General features: G+C 42.9%; 1 protein-coding gene and 3 non-coding genes across 8 annotated transcripts in view; 3 read left to right on the top strand and 1 right to left on the bottom strand.

The window, feature by feature from the left end:
* Nucleotides 1-17,995, top strand: part of kifc3 (kinesin family member C3) — a 42,398-nt gene extending 24,403 nt beyond the window's left edge. For 3 of the 5 annotated variants that reach the window (XM_069175048.1, XM_069175046.1, XM_069175047.1), the window contains exons 3-22: nt 2,894-3,036; nt 5,001-5,133; nt 5,367-5,452; nt 6,060-6,125; nt 6,457-6,597; nt 6,681-6,920; nt 7,015-7,188; nt 8,347-8,494; nt 8,776-8,906; nt 9,149-9,260; nt 9,499-9,680; nt 9,789-9,893; nt 10,184-10,314; nt 11,997-12,120; nt 12,414-12,543; nt 12,887-13,116; nt 13,204-13,347; nt 13,896-14,025; nt 14,584-14,744; nt 16,715-17,995. In XM_069175048.1, coding sequence (XP_069031149.1) covers nt 2,894-3,036; nt 5,001-5,133; nt 5,367-5,452; nt 6,060-6,125; nt 6,457-6,597; nt 6,681-6,920; nt 7,015-7,188; nt 8,347-8,494; nt 8,776-8,906; nt 9,149-9,260; nt 9,499-9,680; nt 9,789-9,893; nt 10,184-10,314; nt 11,997-12,120; nt 12,414-12,543; nt 12,887-13,116; nt 13,204-13,347; nt 13,896-14,025; nt 14,584-14,744; nt 16,715-16,723 — 2,720 coding nt within the window. In that variant the 3' untranslated portion in view covers nt 16,724-17,995. The remainder of the gene's footprint in view (nt 1-2,893; nt 3,037-5,000; nt 5,134-5,366; nt 5,453-6,059; nt 6,126-6,456; nt 6,598-6,680; nt 6,921-7,014; nt 7,189-8,346; nt 8,495-8,775; nt 8,907-9,148; nt 9,261-9,498; nt 9,681-9,788; nt 9,894-10,183; nt 10,315-11,996; nt 12,121-12,413; nt 12,544-12,886; nt 13,117-13,203; nt 13,348-13,895; nt 14,026-14,583; nt 14,745-16,714) is intronic. The other 2 variants (XM_069175049.1, XM_069175050.1) reach the window with 2 other exon arrangements.
* Nucleotides 17,996-18,476: 481 nt separating this feature from the next.
* Nucleotides 18,477-18,548, bottom strand: trnad-guc (transfer RNA aspartic acid (anticodon GUC)). Its single transcript has one exon. It is a non-coding gene; the product is annotated as a tRNA-Asp (tRNA).
* A 571-nt stretch (nt 18,549-19,119) lies between these two features.
* trnad-guc (transfer RNA aspartic acid (anticodon GUC)) lies at nt 19,120-19,191 on the top strand. The gene has a single exon. It is a non-coding gene; the product is annotated as a tRNA-Asp (tRNA).
* Nucleotides 19,192-19,789: 598 nt separating this feature from the next.
* trnad-guc (transfer RNA aspartic acid (anticodon GUC)) lies at nt 19,790-19,861 on the top strand. Its single transcript has one exon. It is a non-coding gene; the product is annotated as a tRNA-Asp (tRNA).
* Nucleotides 19,862-20,228: the final 367 nt, after the last annotated feature.

Here is a 20,228-nt window from a genome sequence, read left to right as displayed (position 1 = left end):
TTTTAAGATGCTCGTCTGTGGACGTGTCACAACCCTGATTTGTTGTTGTTTTTATGCATCTGAATATTCTCCAACTGTTTTTTTTTTGTGCTGATTTTATTTTTATTTATTTATTTCACATGTTGAAACTGAAAAGAGAAAAGAGAGTCTTGAGGTGAAATGAAGGATGATGATGCTGTTTTTCCTCTTAGGTCTGATTCTTCTACTGACAGCTGCCATCAATAATCAAATTTACCGTTCTGTGGCGTCAAATAATGTCGAACTGCAACAACTAGTTGATGAACTGATCAGTTGCTCTGCAGATAATTCATCTAATTTGATAATTCTGTCCTTTTTCTCAGTTTTTAAGAAAAAAACTGAAATATTTGCTGTTTTTGCTTCTGAAACTTGAAAAGAACGTTGGTAAGAAGAGAAAAATATGTTTATTATTGATAAGAATATTATTTTCACACATGGTGTTAACTGAAAAGTCTTAATTCTTTGATTATCTGCTTTTGACAAAAACTAAAAAAAAAATATATATTTTTTTTTAGCCGTCAACAGTTTCTAAACTGATTTCACGATATCTTGAATAAACCAATAACTACTTTAAAAAACGTATCTTATAGTTAGTATGTAAATAAGTATGTTAAATGGTTAACATGCGATGTAAGCAGATTTAAGGGTTTATTACGGTGTTAGCTTTAATTCCTCCTGTTTACGTCCGTCCGTGGAGGTTTCTATAGAAACAGTAAAAACAAATACTGAACATTTAACAAACACTGAAAATATCCTTTAAGCTGCAAACAACTCTAATATAAAGTGTTATTAAATGTCGATTTACATCTCCGACTCCCAAACGACTCGGTTTTATCTTCATCTAATTTCATTTACGTTAAAAAAAACAAACTAAAAAAAACACGTGAACAAGAAAAACAGTCAAACCTGATCTCACGATCTTCTGCTACGAATAAAATTCAGTCCGAACCCCAAAGCCTCATCATCCAGCTGTTAACGATTAATATGTTAATTACTTTGGATTAAAGGACAATCGTCCAGCTTTTAGTTTTTAGCGTCGAAAGAGAAAACCGACGTCTTTGCGCTATTTGTTCGGTCTGATTAAGAAATTTTTTTGAGCTTCAACATTTTATATGCATTTATTTAAGATAAACACATTTTAATAATTTTTTAAGTTTTATTGCTGGTTTTATTTTATAAAGATGCTCTGAAAGGTATTTTTTTTCAGCTTCATTATAATCCAGGTTTTTTTGTGATATTAATTTTCTGCTGACACAGCATCCCATCAGATACATATATATTGACCAATAAATAAAAACATTTCTGAGCTATTTGATTAAAATATCTGAAAGTATAACTGGAGGATCAGCTGGATCGTTGTTGGATAGATTTCAGATGACACATTCAGGAATTCATCCTGTGTGTCTGTTTTGTGTTTTTGTTTCTTTTTGCGAGTGTCAACATTTACTGATCCAGTAAAAAAAAAAAAAAAGCAAACACGCAGCGTTTTTTCCCTTCGTGTAATCCCTTTCCTGTAATCTGTCGGTATTTGGGATGAAGCAGGTTTCTGTCCTCGGTGTGTGTCCACGTGTGCAGCTCTGTGTGACTTGGCATCTTTGTGAGGACCGGTTTGAGCCCCGTGTTGGAGGGAGGAGGGGGGGATGAGATGTTTGTTTTTGGGGGAAAATGTCAACACATTTGAACAAAACAACTCAAACAAATTACATATAATTTTTTAATTTCATAATTTTTATAAATGGGGGAAAAACCCAGATCTGTCACATGTTTCATTTATCTCACCTTGAAGTCCATTAAAACGATTAAAACCTTCTTAAAGGGCCTCGACACGCCAACAAGTTTTTGCCCTCGTTTGACGTATCCTACGACGCGTACCTTGACGACGACCAATAGGATGACAGATCGACGACTTCCCGACCCGACGAGGAACTCGACGTGAACGATGGTCGGTCCTGGTCGTACTTGTAGTGTCGCCGGTCTACCGACTGACAGCGTGGTGACGGTCTACAGCAGTTTGATCGGACCGAGTTACCATCGTGAAACACAAGTATTTATAATGTAGTCTCATCCCGAAGAAAAATAAATAAATAAATCTAGTCATTTAGTAAGTCTGATGGAGAAAAACAACAACAAGAAAAGTTGATAGATTCAGATTTCGTTTTAGGGTTCAGGTTTGAATGGGGTTGAAGGGGTCCTTGTAATCCATCATATCGCCAAGGGTCCTCACAAAGATAGAAAAACAAGAACGTGTGTTTGTGTTGAGTTAAGTCTGTTAATGCTCAGATTTTTTTCCCCACAGAGTGCAGATTGTTCTCAGGGTTGATAAGATTTAAGGCCCCATGCATGCAGGAAAGAAACCCTGTGACCACACACACACACACACACACACACACACACACACACACAGCGTGAGAAGGTTAATGTGTGCGCGGCTGTTATCACCAGTTATCTGGGCCGACTGGTTTCCACGGTGATCAGGAGGAGCAGGTTTACTCGGCAGCAGAAAAGTTGGAGCTGAGAGACGATCCAGGAAAAATGGACTTTAGTTTCGCGTCGCGTTCAATGACCCCGTTAATCACAGATCTCCTGACCGCACACATACGTGCCATTACTTTCACTTGGAAGGCGATTTTCTACTCAGAAAACACTTTAAAAAAAAAAAAAAAAAAAGTTTTCTCCTCTTAATTATAAAAGCGCTTCATTGTAGTTGAGTTTATTTCTCAGGAACGTTTCAACACCGGGACGAATATTTAACCGTTTGTTTTTTATTCCTCCCGAGAAAAGGAGCCATTAGTCGCCGTGGAAACACCCACACTTTACAAAGATCGCTCCTTCGTGACGTGTCTGAACGGAGCTTCTCTTCTTGTGTCTCCGTCAGCGAGCTCAGTGGACTTCCTGATGAGTGATGGTGAAGACGACGGCTCCTTCCTGTCTCTGCCCACCGCCGCCTTCTCGCAGCGCCCCTCTCTGACCGCCGAGCTCACCGAAACGAGCGCACCCAGCCAGCAGCTGCTCATCCAGGTAAGCGGGAGGAGAACCGCCAAGTGAAGGGGGCGGGGCCAGAGCTCTGTAGACCTTTGTGGTCCGGGACACCAGAGGAGGGACGCGCACTGTTCACACGCTGGTTGTGTCGGTGTGTGTTGTTGTGACGGTTGCTGACTCACCGCTGACGTCAGCAGAAACTCAGACGAGGTTTAGCTGACTGAATGTCGGCGTGTCGACACCTCGGGGAGACGCCTGTCGACCTGCTCGTCAGGTCGGTGACGCAACCGTTGATCTGCTGTGATGTCGCGGCTCTGTGTGTGTGTGTGGGAGGGGGGGAGGGGGGGGGGGCAGTTTTTGAGGGCATGAAAAAAATAAAAATAGACACGAGGATTTTTAAAGCAGAAAATCCAGCTTCATAATCTCACTGAATATCAGGCTGATGGTTGAGTCTTCAGGCTCTCATCTTTTTTACTCGTTTATTCACACTTCTGAGTCTCATCGTCTGTCCTCCATCTTTTATGTTTTTCCATCTTTTCCACGCCGTCTTCATCTTCAGAGGGTCACCTGGTCCTTCTGGACGCCCGCCAACGTAAAAACCTCCAGTCTCGCTCGCCGTAGCTTCTTCTTCTTCTTCTTCTGCTTCTTTTTCTTCTTCTGCTTCTTTTTCTTCTTCTGCTTCTTCTGCTTCTTTTTCTTCTTCTGCTTCTTCTTCTTCTTCTTCTGCTTCTTCTTCTTCTGCTTCTGTTTCTTCTTCTGCTTCTTCTTCTTCTGCTTCTTTTTCTTCTTCTGCTTCTTCTTCTTCTTCTGCTTCTGCTTCTTCTTCTGCTTCTTCTGCTTCTTTTTCTTCTTCTGCTTCTTTTTCTTCTTCTGCTTCTTTTTCTTCTTCTGCTTCTTTTTCTTCTTCTGCTTCTTCTTCTTCTGCTTCTGTTTCTTCTTCTGCTTCTTCTGCTTCTTTTTCTTCTTCTGCTTCTTTTTCTTCTTCTGCTTCTTCTTCTTCTTCTTCTGCTTCTTCTTCTTCTGCTTCTTCTTCTTCTGCTTCTTTTTCTTCTTCTGCTTCTGCTTCTTCTTCTGCTTCTTCTGCTTCTTCTTCTGCTTCTGCTTCTTCTTCTTCTGCTTCTGTTTCTTCTTCTGCTTCTTCTGCTTCTTTTTCTTCTTCTGCTTCTTTTTCTTCTTCTGCTTCTTCTTCTTCTTCTTCTGCTTCTGTTTCTTCTTCTGCTTCTTTTTCTTCTTCTACTTCTTCTTCTTCTTCTTCTGCTTCTTTTTCTTCTTCTGCTTCTTCTTCTTCTTCTTCTGCTTCTTCTTCTTCTGCTTCTGCTTCTTCTGCTTCTGCTTCTGTTTCTTCTTCTGCTTCTTCTTCTTCTGCTTCTTTTTCTTCTTCTTCTGCTTCTTTTTCTTCTTCTTCTGTTTCTTCTTCTTCTTCTTCTTCTTCTTCTGCTTCTGCTTCTGCTTCTTCTTCTTCTTCTTCTTTTTCTTCTTCTTCTGTTTCTTCTTCTTCTTCTTCTGTTTCTTCTTCTTCTGCTGCTTCTTCTTCTGCTGCTTCTTCTTCTGCTTCTTCTGTTTCTTCTTCTTCTTCTGTTTCTTCTTCTTCTTCTTCTTTTTCTTCTTCTTCTGTTTCTTCTTCTTCTTCTTCTTCTTCTTCTGTTTCTTCTTCTTCTTCTGTTTCTTCTTCTTCTTTTTCTTCTTCTGTTTCTTCTTCTTCTTCTGCTGCTTCTTCTTCTGCTTCTTCTTCTTCTTCTGTTTCTTCTTCTTCTTCTTCTTCTGTTTCTTCTTCTTCTGTTTCTTCTTCTTCTGCTTCTTCTTCTGCTGCTTCTTCTTCTTCTTCTTCTTCTTCTTCTGCTTCTTCTTCTGTAGCCGTTTCCTTGCCGACGTGTAGAAGAGCTGATTTATTTTTTTATTTTTTTTGTTCAGAAGCTTCTAGAAATGTTTTGCTCACTTGAGTTGCAGTTTTTAAAATGTTCCAAGTGTTTCATTTTGTGTTTTTTATTTTTTTTTATTTTCAGACTCTTCAGGACAAAGTTTGTGAGTTTCAGGCTCGACTTCGCTCCGAGGAAGTGACGCGTCACCTGCTGCTGCAGCAGCTGCAACACGACGTCCAGAAGAAGACGGGCGGCGTTCAGCAGCCGTCGGCCAACGGTGAGAAGAATCATTCAGATTCATTAAATTACAAACTCCTCGCAGCTTTTAAAAAAACAACTTTTTACGTGAATTGTTTTAAACATTTGTTGTCTCTCTGACTAAAAATTGTACTTACTGAAATTGATCAGTAAATTAAATTTGAAGAATCGAATTAAAGTTGAAAAATGAGCGTAGGTCGACGTAATGTCCTCTGAAGTGATGTAAACGTGTATGTGTGTGTGTGTGTGTAGGTGTGACGGTGTTTCAGCCCGGTGAAGCTTCAAACCGTTTCAGCCGTCCAAAGGAAGAGCAGCTCGTTTCTCGGCTGCGCACACAGGTACGTCTGCAGGAAACGCATCATCACACCTGTTAGCATGTTTACGTGGCCAGAATGGAATCAGGACTTTTTTTTGTCTTTTCCTGTCGGACACTGCTCCCCAAACTACAGTTCCCACAATGCTTTAGGGGATATAAACAATAGACATAATGCAGGAATCAAGTGTTTTTAATCGAGTTTTTGAAAGTTGAATGTGAAACCAGAACTTCCTCTAACGGGAAAGATCACAGCTGTTTGGTTTTTAACTGTCAGGTTGATGTGTGTCAACGTCAAATATTAAACCAGTTTTACAACTTTTTTTATTGATGTAATTAATCTGTCAATCTGATCTGCAGCTTCACTTCACTCTGCCCGGCTCACTGGTTAAAACAGACATCTTAAACTGAGGCCAAGTGTAAAACATGATCTCAAAATATGTTGTTTTATTGAATAATGCACCTTAAAAAACTTTGTTTTCATCCTATTCCTTACGGCGTGTTTTGTTTTTTTTATATATAAAAAGTACAAAAAATATATATATTGTGACTTTGAAGATATCAAAAAGTGGTAATGAAGTTGTTATTTAAGGAGTTAGTTTTGATCTGTTGTTGTGATGTGTTGTATGTAGGTGGAGGCGCTGGAGGCGAAGCTGTTGCATCAGACCCAGGAGGTGGAGAGACTTCGCTCTGAGCTGGTGAGACCCTGCTGGACCACATTCCTGAGGAACCCTGGGAAAAAAAACACCAACTCAGGCTAAATATTAATACAGCAGAAATGTCCTCACTATGATGGTTTAACTCTGAAACTGGTCCTCGCAAACACAGCAAAACCCAAGTGTGTGACATGCAGGTAATAAAATATCTATCGAGCTGATAGATCCAGTTACACAAGAGACAACGTTGTTGCGTAATCAACAGTGGAAACAGAAGACGATGTTGAACACAATGTGAAAATGATTCGGATGTAAATATGAATTACAACTTGATTAAAGTATGTGTGTGTGTGTGTGTCCTCCCGTCCTGTAGGGGGCGACAGACCTGGAGAAGCAGCTGGAGCTGCTGCTGGTGGAGAACGAGCGCCTGAAACAGGAGCTGAAGTCATGCAGGAGCTCGGAGCTGCAGAAGCTCGAAGCAGCTGCAGAGACATGCAGCTGCAGCTACAGCCAGGTACACACACACACACACACACACACACACACACACACACACACACACTGCTCCGGGTGTGTGACACCGCTGCTGTTCTGCAGGATGGCCAGCAGAGGGAGCGTCGGCTGGCTGAGCTCCAGCGGGAGCTGCAGGAGACGAGCTCCCTGCTGGAGACTCTGAACCGGCAGCTGGACGAGTCCAAGCGGCAGCTGGACGCCACCCGGAGGCAGCTGGAGGAGGCGAGATGGAGGCAGTCGGAGGCGGAGCAGAAACTCACTCTGCGACTGCACGAGTGCGAGGAGGAGCTCGCCAGACAGGCGGCGACGCCCCCTCGAGTCCAGGTGAGGAAACGCCGGCACGACGTCTGAATTTCTACCGCACGTCCGTCCAAAGAAAACTGGAAAAATAAATAAAAGCGCTGCGCTGTGGTTCCAGTTCGTGACCCAGACGGTGGAGGTGGAGTCGGCCGACTCGCAGAAAGTTCTGGCCGACATGCAGCTGAAGAACGGCGGTCTGCAGGAGCAGCTGAGCGTCCAGCGGCAGCTGCTGCGGGAGCTCGAGACGCAGCTGCACGACTCGCAGAGGACCTGCGCTCAGCTCAGGACGCAGGTAACGACATCACACCTCACCGCCGGTGTTTCTTCTTCTGTGTCTGCTGCTCCGGCGTCTCGAGTGCCGAAACCGGCAGATGAGATTGAGGTTCTGGTCGGACCGGAACCGGAACCGGCCGGTCGGATCAGTTTTATCAGGTTAACGCCGACACTTCGCCTTTTCTCCGCATGCGTCCGGTCGCAGATGGTCGCCGATCGAGGCCGTCTGTGCGGCCTCCTGTCCAAGGCCGTCGGCAGGGGCAACAGCGAGGTGGTTCGCAGGTTGTCCAAGGTTGGCCGACACCCCCTCCTCCTCCCCCCTTTAGCCCCTCCCCCCTGTGACATCACTGAGATTAGACTGAGAGCGTCCAGCGGCTCCGAAGCTGCCAGAATAAACCGCAAAATTCATTTATTGAATTCTAATGGGTGTTTAAAGATATTTAATAGAATAGAAACACAATTTTACTGTAAATCAAAATGGAGATTCAGAATTTTTTTAACGTGGAAAAAGTTTTTCAGCCCTGAAAGGTGTCTGCAGGTAGCGTCTGTTTGTAGCCTGAGAGGCAAAACCCAGGGCTAAAAAACACAACAACGAAAACAAATTATATTGTCATTTTTCTTTCGAGATGACCGACACCAATAAATTCTGAAATCAGCGGTTTAAACCGGTTTTACTGGGAAGCTTCGGTACCGTCGGACTATGTGAGGTTTCCCAGTCTGTGATAGGAACCGTCCCAGTGTCCCTTTGTGTCCCTTCGTTATCACATCAAGGCTGCGTTCACACGACAACCAGATTAAAGCTGATCGACTGCAAAGTTAATTCATAACACTTGTTTTGGGTTGTTTTTACGATTATATACTGTTAGCCTAGCTTAGCACAAAGACTGGATGCAGGGGGAAACCGCTAGCGTAGCTTAGCCCATTTACACCTCCACAAAATGACCGACTACGATTAGTTGAATAATTGTTTTTCACCATTTTCTTAACGAAAAACAAATGAAAAGGTTCTGAGAAATCAAAAACTATTTGAGAGTCCATTCATGCTCTATTGGACCAAACTAAACATGTATTTAAAGTTGTTGGTAAACAATAAAATTGACACATCAACGACGTGTTTCACACCTGGACGTCCTCGTCCGTCCGCTGTCCTCTCTGAGCGTCTCGTCCTCGTCGACAGATCCTCGTCTACGAAGGAGAGATGGAGCGAGCTCAAGGTCAGCTGGAGGCCGAGATGCAGAATCTGGAGGAGGAGAAGAACCGAGTGATCGAGGAGGCGTTCATCCGAGCCGAGAGCGAGATGAAGGCTGTTCACGAGAACCTGGCAGGTCAGACGACGGCTCCTGTTTCCTCTTTGTTTCCTGTCTGTTTCCTGTCTGTTTCCTCTCTGTTTCCTCTTCGTTTCCTTTCTGTTTCCTCTTTGTTTCCTGTCTGTTTCCTGTCTGTTTCCTCTCTGTTTCCTCTTCGTTTCCTTTCTGTTTCCTCTTCGTTTCCTCTCTGTTTCCTCTTCGTTTCCTCTCTGTTTCCTCTTTGTTTCCTCTTCATTTCCTCTTTGTTTCCTGTGTGTGTGACTGGACTAATCTGTTGTTGTTGTTGTTGTTGTTTACAGGAGTGCGTATGAACCTGCTGAGCCTCCAGCCGGCTCTCAGGACTCTGACGTGCGACTACAACTGTCTGAAGCGGCAGGTGCAGGAGTTTCCCTTCATGCTGGAAAAAGCCATCACGGAGGCCAAGCACGAGGTGAGTCGGCCGCCTGACATCACTTCTTTTTTCCACCCAACCCTCCACTGACGTCAAAAGCCCCGCCCCCAGGCTGACGGGATTGGTTCATGAGGTTTTTGATGTATGAAACTCGTGTTTTTGAGAAAGTTAAACTCCGCCCACTTCACATAGAACGAAAATGTTGGTTTTTATTCTAGCTGAGTAATTGTTGGTAAACGTGTGTGTGTGTGTGTGTGTGTGTGTGTGTGTGTGTGTGTCAGATCTGTCAGGTGATCAGCGATGTGAGCAGCACCAACCAGGAGCTGCTGCGTAAATACAAGCGAGAGATGAACCTGAGGAAGAAATGCCACAACGAGCTGGTTCGCCTCAAAGGTCTGAAAACAAAACTTCATATTTATCAGAATATGTTGCGTTTTTCTGATTTAGTTAATAAAGTCGCAGCCCGTCATCTTGTTGACGATCTGAGTCACAAATTAATTGAATTTGAAGTCGACTCATAGTAAAAGGTCGTGCACGAAGACGTTACCGTGGTTACCAGATGATTTATTTATTTTTGTTTTTACAACCGATTTTAAGTTTAGTTTTTTGAATTCCGTGTTTGGTTTCCCAGGCAACATCCGCGTTTTCTGCCGCGTCCGGCCGGTCAGTCAGGAGGAGCAGGACTCCGCCGACGCCAAGACGATGCTGAGCTTCGACTCGGAGGACGACGCCGTCCTCTACCTCGCCAACAAGGGCAAGGTCATGACCTTTGAACTGGACAAAGTCTTCCCTCCTCAGTCCACGCAGGAAGAGGTGAGCACGGGAACAAGGATGTTTGGAAAACGGGGTTATTATTAGTAACCAATAGTCCGGGTCGCTTCGCTCGATCTCACCTGTCCTCTCCTCTGATTGGTCCGTCAGGTGTTTCAGGAAGTCCAGTCTCTGGTCACTTCCTGCATCGACGGCTTTAACGTCTGCATCTTCGCGTACGGACAGACCGGCTCGGGGAAAACGTACACGATGGAGGTAAGACGAGTCGATGAGTCAGCGGCTAAAATACAAATACTAACATATATATACTAATATAGGCAGTTTTATCCATTCGGAAACGTTTTTTTTGTGAACTTTTCTTTGTCCTTTACATTATTTCTTATTAACAAATAGAATTTTGTGTTTGTTGTTTTGCTGTTGGCAAAAAAAAAACAACATAAAATTTCATTTCAACAAAGCAGAAAAATAAACTGTTTATGAAGACAGAAGTTTCCCACGTGTCATTGAATGCACCTGTAAACTCCGCCCCCCTCTGCATCTTTCAGGGCGTGGCTAATAACCCCGGCATCAACCAGCGAGCTCTGCGGCTGCTGTTCTCCGAGGTGACGGAGAAAGCTCCGGACTGGGACTACAAGATCACCGTGAGCATGGTGGAGATCTACAACGAGACGCTGCGGTGAGGCGACGACCAATCACGGCCGAGCAGGACTTTATTTGAATTATTTAGCAAATATAATAACAAAACAGTCCTTTCGACCGACTGCGGTGCGTTGCTCGAGTCCTATGTGCTTCTAATGAGGTGTCGACAAACCCGATCCGCTCCAGGCGCCGTGACGGAACCGGTGGAAACTAGCTTTGACCAAAAGTGGGCGGAGCCACTGAAGATGCAAAATGGATAAAAAAAACCAACATTTTATTTCCTTCGAGATTTAAAAGCAGCATTACTGGAGTTGGTTTGGAGCCATATTTTAACATAAATGAGCTCTAGTCCAGCTATTTACAACCATTTTATAAAAGGTATGTAATCGTGAATGCTTTTAAATATTAATCTGACATTTCAGTGTGTTTTTCTACATACTTCTTCGTTTCCACCGGATTTTCTGGAATATCATAGAATCAAAACAAGTCTGCAAAGTTTGGCCAAATCTTGAGATTTCAGGGAATTTTTGTTGAATTTTTTTTGTCGAATAAACTCTAATATTTATCATGAGGTTTTTTTCCACTTCTAATCATTTAAAAAGAAAAATCTAAGTTACCAGAAAAGGCCTTTGAACTCTCAAATTGCTGTGAATAAATAATGTGGCTGGATTTTAATCTGCACAAAGACAACTTTTTTTTTCTGTTAATTTTAGGTCATAAAAATTAAACCTTTTAGTCTGTGAAAGTCAGAGAATAAAAGAAAAGCCTCAGTACTTCCCTAAAACGGGAGGATGAGTGCTTTTACTGGGGGACTACTTTCAGCGGCGGATGAATCCACGTGTTTTTTTTTAATGGCGTTTCAGAGAGATTAAAGCGCTTCCAGAGCAGTTATGTAAAAGGTGGATGATATGAAATGTTATCCGTTAATCTCCATCTGATCCAGCTGTTGTGTAACCGAACATCTGGAGCTCAGGACGAACGTTTTTTTTGGGGCGCAGAAAAGAACTGAGAACTTGGACGTGATTTAGATCCTGAGATTATCAGTTTAATGGAACATTTTATATCGAGAAGTGGAGGTTTTTACGGAGTTAATGAGCTCCGGTGAGCTGAGGGAACATTTGGGACTCGTCAGAAACGCACAGAAACGCTGCTCGCGTCTTAAATTCTTAAAAAGATTTTACACCCGCTGGAGGATAAAATCTAAAACTACCCGCTTAGTTTCTTCTGGGAAGTTCAGGATCGTTTGTTTGAGTCGTGACATCAACGCGTGAAGTCCCGTTCGTTTTTTGTTGTTTTTTTGCAAATAGTTTCATTATTTTTTTTAACTCTGGTTTTTGTTGAATACTTTCACACAGAAGGTAAAAATTTCAAGGCGACAAAAGAAATATATTTCTTCTGAATCGGGGTCCGTTTGGGTCGACTCACCTGCATCATCAGTTGTTGAACCTAAAATATTCCCAAACTGAATTCCATAGCTTCCGATCCAGAAATGTCTTCAGCTGCAATACCAGCGAGTGCCACTAGAGGTCGGCTCCAAAAAGCCTCCAGCTCCATAGACTCCCATTCAACTTCTCTCATCAAATCCAAAGTGAATAAAATGTGTCCATCAGTTATCTCGGTGTTGTTAGCTAAAGTCACTCCTTCTTATTAGTTTTCTGGAGGTCCATGGACTCCCGGTTCAGGTGCGCCTCTCGGTGACGCTCTCCATTTTCCTTTCAGGAACCTGCTCGGGGAAAATCCCACCGACAAGCTGGACATCAAGATGAACCCGGACGGCAGCGGACAGCTTTACGTTCCCGGACTGAGCGAGTTCACGGTTCAGAGTCCCGAGGACATCATCAGGGTGAGGACACCCGTCTTCATGTTTTAGTTCGTATTCGTATATATGCAAATGATATATGCATCTTAAAATACTTTAAAAAGAGGGTTAGCTGTATTATTTTCTTTTGTTTGGATGAAATCTTAAAACATTGAAGAATTTTGAAACTATAATTTTATTTAAGATGTTAAAGTGAAATACACAAATAAAAAAGGGAATAAATGAAAAGGTCACAAAGATAGTCATTTTTAATACGTGTGTGTGTGTGTGTGTGTGTGTGTGTGTGTGTGTGTGTGTGTGTGTGTGTGTGTCCTCAGGTGTTCGAGTTGGGTCACATGAACAGAGCGACTGCATGCACCAACCTGAACGAACACAGTTCACGTTCTCACGCTCTGCTCATCATCACCGTGTCTGGATTCAACGCAGCCACCGGAAACCGCACACAAGGTACACACACACACACACACACACACACACAAAGACACACACACACACACACACACACACACACACACACAAAGACACACACACACACACAGACACACACACGCCGGTTCTGCTGTCTTTGTGGGGACTCATGTCTGGACTCTGAACCCTCAAACGGACCTTTTGAAGTTCGGTACCGAAGCGAACGACTCGTCAGACGAAGCGTCCCGACTCGATCTTTCCAACGATGTTACTCGTTTGTCTGCGCGACGAAGCGTCGGAGGGAAAAAGCCGTTTCAGAAGTGGCGTCAGGCGCCTCCTGGACCCGGTAAGCGTCCTCACCTGTCGCTGTGTTCTGGTTCAGGGAAGCTGAACCTGGTGGACCTGGCGGGTTCGGAGCGGATCGGGAAGTCGGGGGCGGAGGGCAGCCGCCTCCGAGAGGCTCAGTGCATCAACAAGTCGCTGTCGGCGCTCGGCGACGTCATCAACGCGCTGCGCAGCAAACACTCCCACGTCCCCTTCAGGAACTCACGGCTCACATACCTGCTGCAGGACTCGCTGAACGGAGACAGCAAGACGCTGATGATGGTGCAGGTGAGACGGCGAGGACACGCGGAGACAGGAAGTCCCGCCTCCCGAGCCTCGCCTTTTTAATATCCGCCTCCTCTCTCTGGTGTCCAGGTCTCTCCGTTGCCTAGCAACATGAGCGAGTCGGTCTGCTCGCTAAAGTTCGCCCAGCGGGTTCGCAGCGTCGAGCTGAGCTCGTCCTCCAGGAGACACGAGAACTGGTCCACGTCGTCCTCGCCGACCCACGACAGCGTCGAGGTGACGAGATACCGACGATTTCAATTCAGGGTTCATGCCTTTCAAAATAAGAGCAGCTCAGCTGATTGTTTTAATGACTTTATTTAATGTCAGTGTTCATACCTTTCAAAATAAGAGCGGTTCAGCTGATTGTTTTAATGATTTAGCTTAATGTTAGTGTTCATACCTTTCAAGATAAGAGCATGGTTAAAAGGATAAAAATCAAAGATTAGATTATTGTATTTATAAAGTTTACACATTTATAAACAATAATACTTTGAATAATTAACAAATAAAAATTACACTTAAATCTGATTTGAAATCACATTAATTAGAATGAAATAATACACATTAGTAAAATCGTTTTTAAAATGGGGAATTTAAAAAATAAACAAAATTTAAGTTTTACATGAAGTATAATAAAGTAAATTAAAATTTAAAAAAATGTATCACTTAAAATTTAGATTTTCAGAAAATAAACATTTTTTTAAACTCAAATCTAAAACAAAATGAAAAATAAAACCATTAAAAACCTCCACCTTACATTCTGACCTTTGACCTCTCCTCAGCTGGACTCTCCCCCGGTGACCCCGGTGCCCCTCCCCCTCTCTCGGGCCAGCAGCGCCGGCTCCACCCTCTCCTCCGCCTCCAGAACGCCCAGCACCTCCCGCAGGAGGTCGCAGTCGCAGCTCTCCACAGGTACACACACACACACACACACACACACACACACAGTGCTGATGAATATACGATCTACTTCTTTTATTTTGACACCTGACTCACTTCCTTTGATACATTTAGCATAACGTTCGTCTATTTCGGTGTTAATTCATCACATTCGCTGTTTCTACTGTTTTCTGCTGCCTTTTTTTATTTTTTATTTTTTTTATTTTTTAAATCCTGAAAGGCTTTTAATGTGAAAAGCCTGCAGGAAGTTTGTATATTATTGACATTCATGTGCAGGTAAACCACACCTGCTGCAGCGAACACCTTTCATTTTAGAATTTTCTGCTAATTTCCTGTAAAAACTCATCAAGTAAGCAATTGATTATTAATATTACTTTTTATTATTATTATTAAACTGATCGTTGCAGCACGACTTCCAAACAAAATTCATCTCACTGCTTTCACGGCAGTTTCCGGAGGGTCGACAGAGGTGCATTTTGGGAAACGTAGGCCGGTTGACTGAACCTGGAAACGGAAAACGCCGAGTAAATAATAATAATAATAACGATAAATAACTCCTGAACATCGCAGGTCTGAGCTGTAAGAGTGATGGAGGATGTCTCCAGGAGGCGCCGCTGTCAGTCTGTCCTCCTCCCTCTTCTGCTTCTGTGTCCTCATTCTGTGGTCTGATTGGTTGGTTTGCAGACAGACAGGTAGACAGAGGCAGCCCATTGGTGGGGGACGGTGGGCAGGTAGGTGGGGAGGGGGGTATGCTGATTGGTGGATAGCTTGGGCATGGAAGCTCTCAGCATGGCATGGTGGCCCCCCCACCCCTCCCGTCCCTCCATTCCCCCCCCCCTCCTCCACCCGTCTAACACTACCCCCCTCCCCCCACCCCCCCACCACCTCTAACCACGAAGCTTCTGCGGTGCCTGCGGTGCCTGCGGTGCCGTGCTCGGGGCCCACTGAGCCCACGAGCCTCCCGCGCTGCTTGTGTCGCCTGTTCGAGTGCTGGAAGTCGTTTTCTTCAGCTTTTGTGGAGAAAAAAACCACGAAACGGTTTCAAGTCACAAGGAAACAACGCGACAGCGTCTCGGCTTTTAAATCAGTCGTCAGTCCCCCCGGGAGGTTTCATTTTGTGATTAAAACGTTTTTACGGTTTTTGCGGCGGCTTTTCTAAAAAAAAATTGCGATGTAATTTGTGGAGTTTTTTTGCAGTAAATTTACAGGAATTAGAAAAAAAGTTGCAAATCGAGAATGAATTTTTTTAACGCTGTTAAAGGAATAAATCTGTAATCACGTCCTGTTGCTGCACATCACAGGAATATTTCTGATCTCATTTTTTTATTTCATTTATTGAACTTAATTGGGCTTAAAATACTGCAGAGTTTACTTGAAGTTGCGTTAAATTATTGCGATCACAAGATCTTGTATTTCCCTGGAGGGACTGTTTAAAGGAGCAGCTCAACATTTTAGGAGATTCTCTGAAAGTCTCGGCGGTCCAGGACACTGTTAGCCTAGCTTAGCACAAAGATGCATGGACTAAATAATGATGTCATGAGAAGTTATTCTTATAAGCTGCTGGGAAGCTCTAAAACAAAACAAAAAGTAATAAACGATTACAGGGCCTTACATTGTGTCTTAAATGCAACAATGCTAGCAGTTTGCCCCCGTTTCCAGTCTTTGTGCTAAGCTAGGTTAAACGCACCCAGGACCTCTCTGAGATGAAACTGATCAGTTCATGTGGAGGTTTTCTTTTTTTAATTGGTCCAGGGGTTGTCTTTTCCTTGTGGCTTCAGTGTGTGTGTGTGTGTGTGTGTGTGTGTGTGTGTGTGTGTGTGTGTGTGTGTGTGTGTGTGTGTGTGTGTGTGTGTGTGTGTGTGTGTGATGAACCTCTTCCTCCCTCTGTGAGCCCGGCTGGGTGAGCCGAGGATTGTGGGATTGTTCCCTCCATGTCTGCGCTGATAAATCTGAAAACACTTCGTAACGATGTTTAAGTAAAAAAAATAAGAAGAATAAAAGATGATGATGATGCAAGTTTTGTTTGGCACGCTCACAAACTAATCATTGTTGAACTTTTTAAAAACACAAAGGATTTTACATCAGGACTGGGCGTTATTCTGCAGGTAACCATAGCAACAGCACCGATGTTTCCAGCTGTGTTGGCGGTTAACCTGACCTAACTACGGGTTGGACTAAAACACACTGTGGAAACATGGAGGAGGGTTTTAACGCAGCCGACATGGTGTCCTCACAGACCATGATATGTCCCACGTGTCCCCATAGACCACAAAATCTCCAGGGTGTCCTCACAGCCCATAATGTCTCTCAGATAGACTAAGATGTCGCCCAGGTGTCCTCATAGACCATCATGTCTCTGAGGAGGAGATACTTTGTATCACAGCGTTCTCTAAGGACACCTGGTTACCTGGTTACCTGGTTACCTGGTTACCTAGTTACCTGGTTACTTCATACTGTATATTGTTGTTTGCTTACGGGGACCCCTGCTGGTTGGGAGTTCCTCAGCAGCTCGAGGAGCGTTTTTAGACGGCGTTATTTTTATTTAAAATCCATCAGAGCTTTTCATGATATAAAGTCTCGGTTAGTCGTCGTCTGATCGGAGAAATAAAAACTTGTTTTCATATTTATCATCAGCCGTGTGGACGTGGTCAGACGTCTGCGTTGAACGGTCACTGACTGACGCTCTTGTTTTTCTCCGCAGGACGACTGAAGCTGACGGCCTGAGACGGGGGGACGGGGGGACGTCCGGGTCGGACCCTAAAAAACCAAAAGGGTTTATCTCCACCTCCTTCCTGTCCCTCGCAGGATTTATCACCGCCGCATGGCGACGGCAGCAAAGACTCATGGGAACTTTTTACGGGGCATCTGGAAAATCTGAGCGTACTCTGATCCTCGGTCGAACGCGGCCAAATGTTCTGACTTTACAAAACCCAACCGGACTACAGAGACTCCGAGAAGCTCCACCCGCCTGGACCGACCCTGAAACGCTCACTAACGCCCCCTCGAAAAAAATCAGTATCCGCTTTTCCGATCACAGTATTTCTTTATATTATTTCTTTGTTAAAGTTGCACTTTAAAAACTCTTTAGATTATTTTCTAACCCACGACTTCCAGATGTGGTTGATTTATAATATATGCATAATGTGGTTTATATATTTATGTTTGACATGCTTTAACTTGACTTTTTTTTAATTATTATTATTATTTTAGTTTCATTCTTGCAAAGGATGGTGGCACATGGCAGTTTTATTTTGGAGAAATTTTGAGATGAAAATTGAGATTTCTGATTTAAGTCTTTGATTTTTAAGATTATTGTTTTTTTCCGTATTAAATCCTCTTTTGTGGTTTCCGGAGGCTGATGTCGGGGTGCTTTTAGGATTTTAGAGGATGTGGACACATGAAACGCTTCAGATGTAGTTTAAGATTTTAGGAATCTTTTTTTTCTCTCCCTGTAGTCTTGACGATCCTCCGTTTGTCCAATCAGGGTACTCCGCTGATACCGAGCTGTCCAATAGGACGCGAGCAATACGAGGAAGTCTTCTGTGTACGTGGATGTTTGTTTTAATTCCTTCAGCCTATCGAAGGAAGAAAAAAACAAAGACGCTCGAATCTTTCTTCACTTTCCTCGACTGTTTTCTTCTCGGCGTGCTTCTGCTGTCTCTCTTTACCCTGTTAAAAAAAATAATACCTAACCGCTGGTGACCTTTAACCTCCGACAGAAGAGATCTGTAGCCGCGGAGCCGGCGCGGAGCTTCGTGTGACGAAGTAGAAAAAAAAATACAAGTGTTAAGCTAGTTAGTCGTAGTGAACAGGAATGCGTAGAAATGCGATGAAGCTGCTGTGTGTTTGTCGACCTGACGATCGACCGGTCCGCTTGCTTTTTGTCTCCCGCTGTAGATTTCTACAGTCTGTTGGGTTTCTTCCTCTCTCTTTTTTTTTTTTTTTGTATTTCCTTTTTAATAAACGCACCAAAACAAACGCACCCTCTCCCGTCCGTGTTGACCGATTATTCAAAGGAACAGAAAAACTATTCTGGGATTTGATCTCAGTCTGAAAGTGAGTTCATGTGTTTTAATGACTGATAGGGAGGTAATCAGGTAGATGGAGAGATAATTGATTAGTTGAAGAGATAATCAGGAGGCTCGATAGATAATTTGGTCGGTAGGTCGATATTAAGGGTAATAGGTAGATAACTGGGATTATCTACTCCTGCAAGATTTGATGTTTTACGAGGACACCTCGGAGACATCATGGACTATGAGGACTCCTGATAATTCTAGATAAATCTAGGTGGATAATTAGGCAGTTATGTAGATAAACAATAAGGTCGGCAGGAAATTAGGGAGATAAATTAATTGAAAAAGTATTACACTAATAGGGGTCTAAAAAAAAAAAGGAATCAAACTTGAGCAACAGAAACATGGTCACTGTTTTACTGGTTCAGTGTTTCAAGAGGTTATCCTCTCCCCGTCGGGGAATCGAACCCCGGTCTTCCGCGTGACAGGCGGAGATACTGTCCACTATACTAACGAGGAGTGGGAATACACATCACGTGACTGTCATCAAACCGGAAGGCAGTAGACATATGGTGTACGCTTCCAGTTTTACCGCGTTTTAGGCTTTTCTTTTTCAGCTTTTGTGTTTATTTTGTTAAGACAACTTTAAATCAATGTAGCTGGGAAACAAATAACTTTTAACAAATGGTAAATATGGCAGACAATTTTTTTTTTAAAGTAGATGTATAAAAAAATACAAATGTCATTATTATCCTGTAAAATTATCAATCGCAATTTGTGACACAGGTAAAGTGACTAACATTATGCATGTAGATAATTAGACAAAATACAAAGGAGTTTAATCAGGTAGGATGAGGTTGAAGTCTGAAAGGATAAAAGTTTTTTTTAATTGTTTTATGAACACTAACAACGTGTTTTTTTTCACTTTTATCTACAGTTTATGGTTTCCAGTTATATTCCTTTTCCCTCCAGCGGGTGAAATGCTTCCCTCTGGTGGACGAGCGTGTTTATTACACGGTTTATTGTGACGTCTATTCAACCAGTTTTCATGTTTCCGGTTTGATGACAGTCACGTGATGTGTATTCCCACTCCTCGTTAGTATAGTGGACAGTATCTCCGCCTGTCACGCGGAAGACCGGGGTTCGATTCCCCGACGGGGAGAGGATAACCTCTTGAAACACTGAACCAGTAAAACAGTGACCATGTTTCTGTTGCTCAAGTTTGATTCCTCTTTTTTATTTATAATGTTTTAGGCTTTTCTTTTTCAGCTGTTGTGTTTACTTTGTCACGTTAAGAAGAGTTAAGATAACTCTAAAATCACTTTAGCTGTGAAACATAAATTTTTACAAATGGTAAATATGGCGGACAAAAAAAATTAAAAGTAGACGTATAAAAATGTACAAATGTCATTATTATCCCGTATAATTGTCAATAGTAATTTGTGACGCAGGTAAAGTGACTAACATTACGCATGTAGATAATTACACAAAGTACAAAGGAGTCGGGTCGAGTCAGGTCGGATGAGGTTGAAGTCTGAAAGGTAGCTAAGGTTTTTTTAATTGTTTTATGAACACTAACAACTTGTTTTTTTCACTTTTATCTACAGTTTATGGTTTCCAGTTATTTTCTTTTCCCCTCCAGCGGGTGAAATGCTTCCCTCTGGTGGATGAGCGTGTTTATTACACGGTTTATTGTGACGTCTATTCAACCAGTTTTCATGTTTCCGGTTTGATGACAGTCACGTGATGTGTATTCCCACTCCTCGTTAGTATAGTGGACAGTATCTCCGCCTGTCACGCGGAAGACCGGGGTTCGATTCCCCGACGGGGAGAGGATGACCTCTTGAAACACTGAACCAGTAAAACAGTGACCATGTTTCTGTTGCTCAAGTTTGATTCCTCTTTTTTATTTATAATGTTTTAGGCTTTTCTTTTTCAGCTGTTGTGTTTACTTTGTCACGTTAAGAAGAGTTAAGATAACTCTAAAATCACTTTAGCTGTGAAACATAAATTTTTACAAATGGTAAATATGGCGGACAAAAAAAATTAAAAGTAGACGTATAAAAATGTACAAATGTCATTATTATCCCGTATAATTGTCAATAGTAATTTGTGACGCAGGTAAAATGACTAACATTACGCATGTAGATAATTAGACAAAGTACAAAGGAGTCGGGTCGAGTCAGGTCGGATGAGGTT

Source organism: Embiotoca jacksoni, unplaced genomic scaffold (genome assembly GCF_022577435.1).
Source record: "Embiotoca jacksoni isolate LCO1_2020_lvr unplaced genomic scaffold, fEmbJac1.0.p SCAF_64, whole genome shotgun sequence".
In the NCBI taxonomy this organism is placed as follows: Eukaryota; Metazoa; Chordata; class Actinopteri; family Embiotocidae; genus Embiotoca; species Embiotoca jacksoni.
Note: the sequence above shows the minus strand (reverse complement) of the source record. Positions and strands in the feature narration are given on the sequence as shown.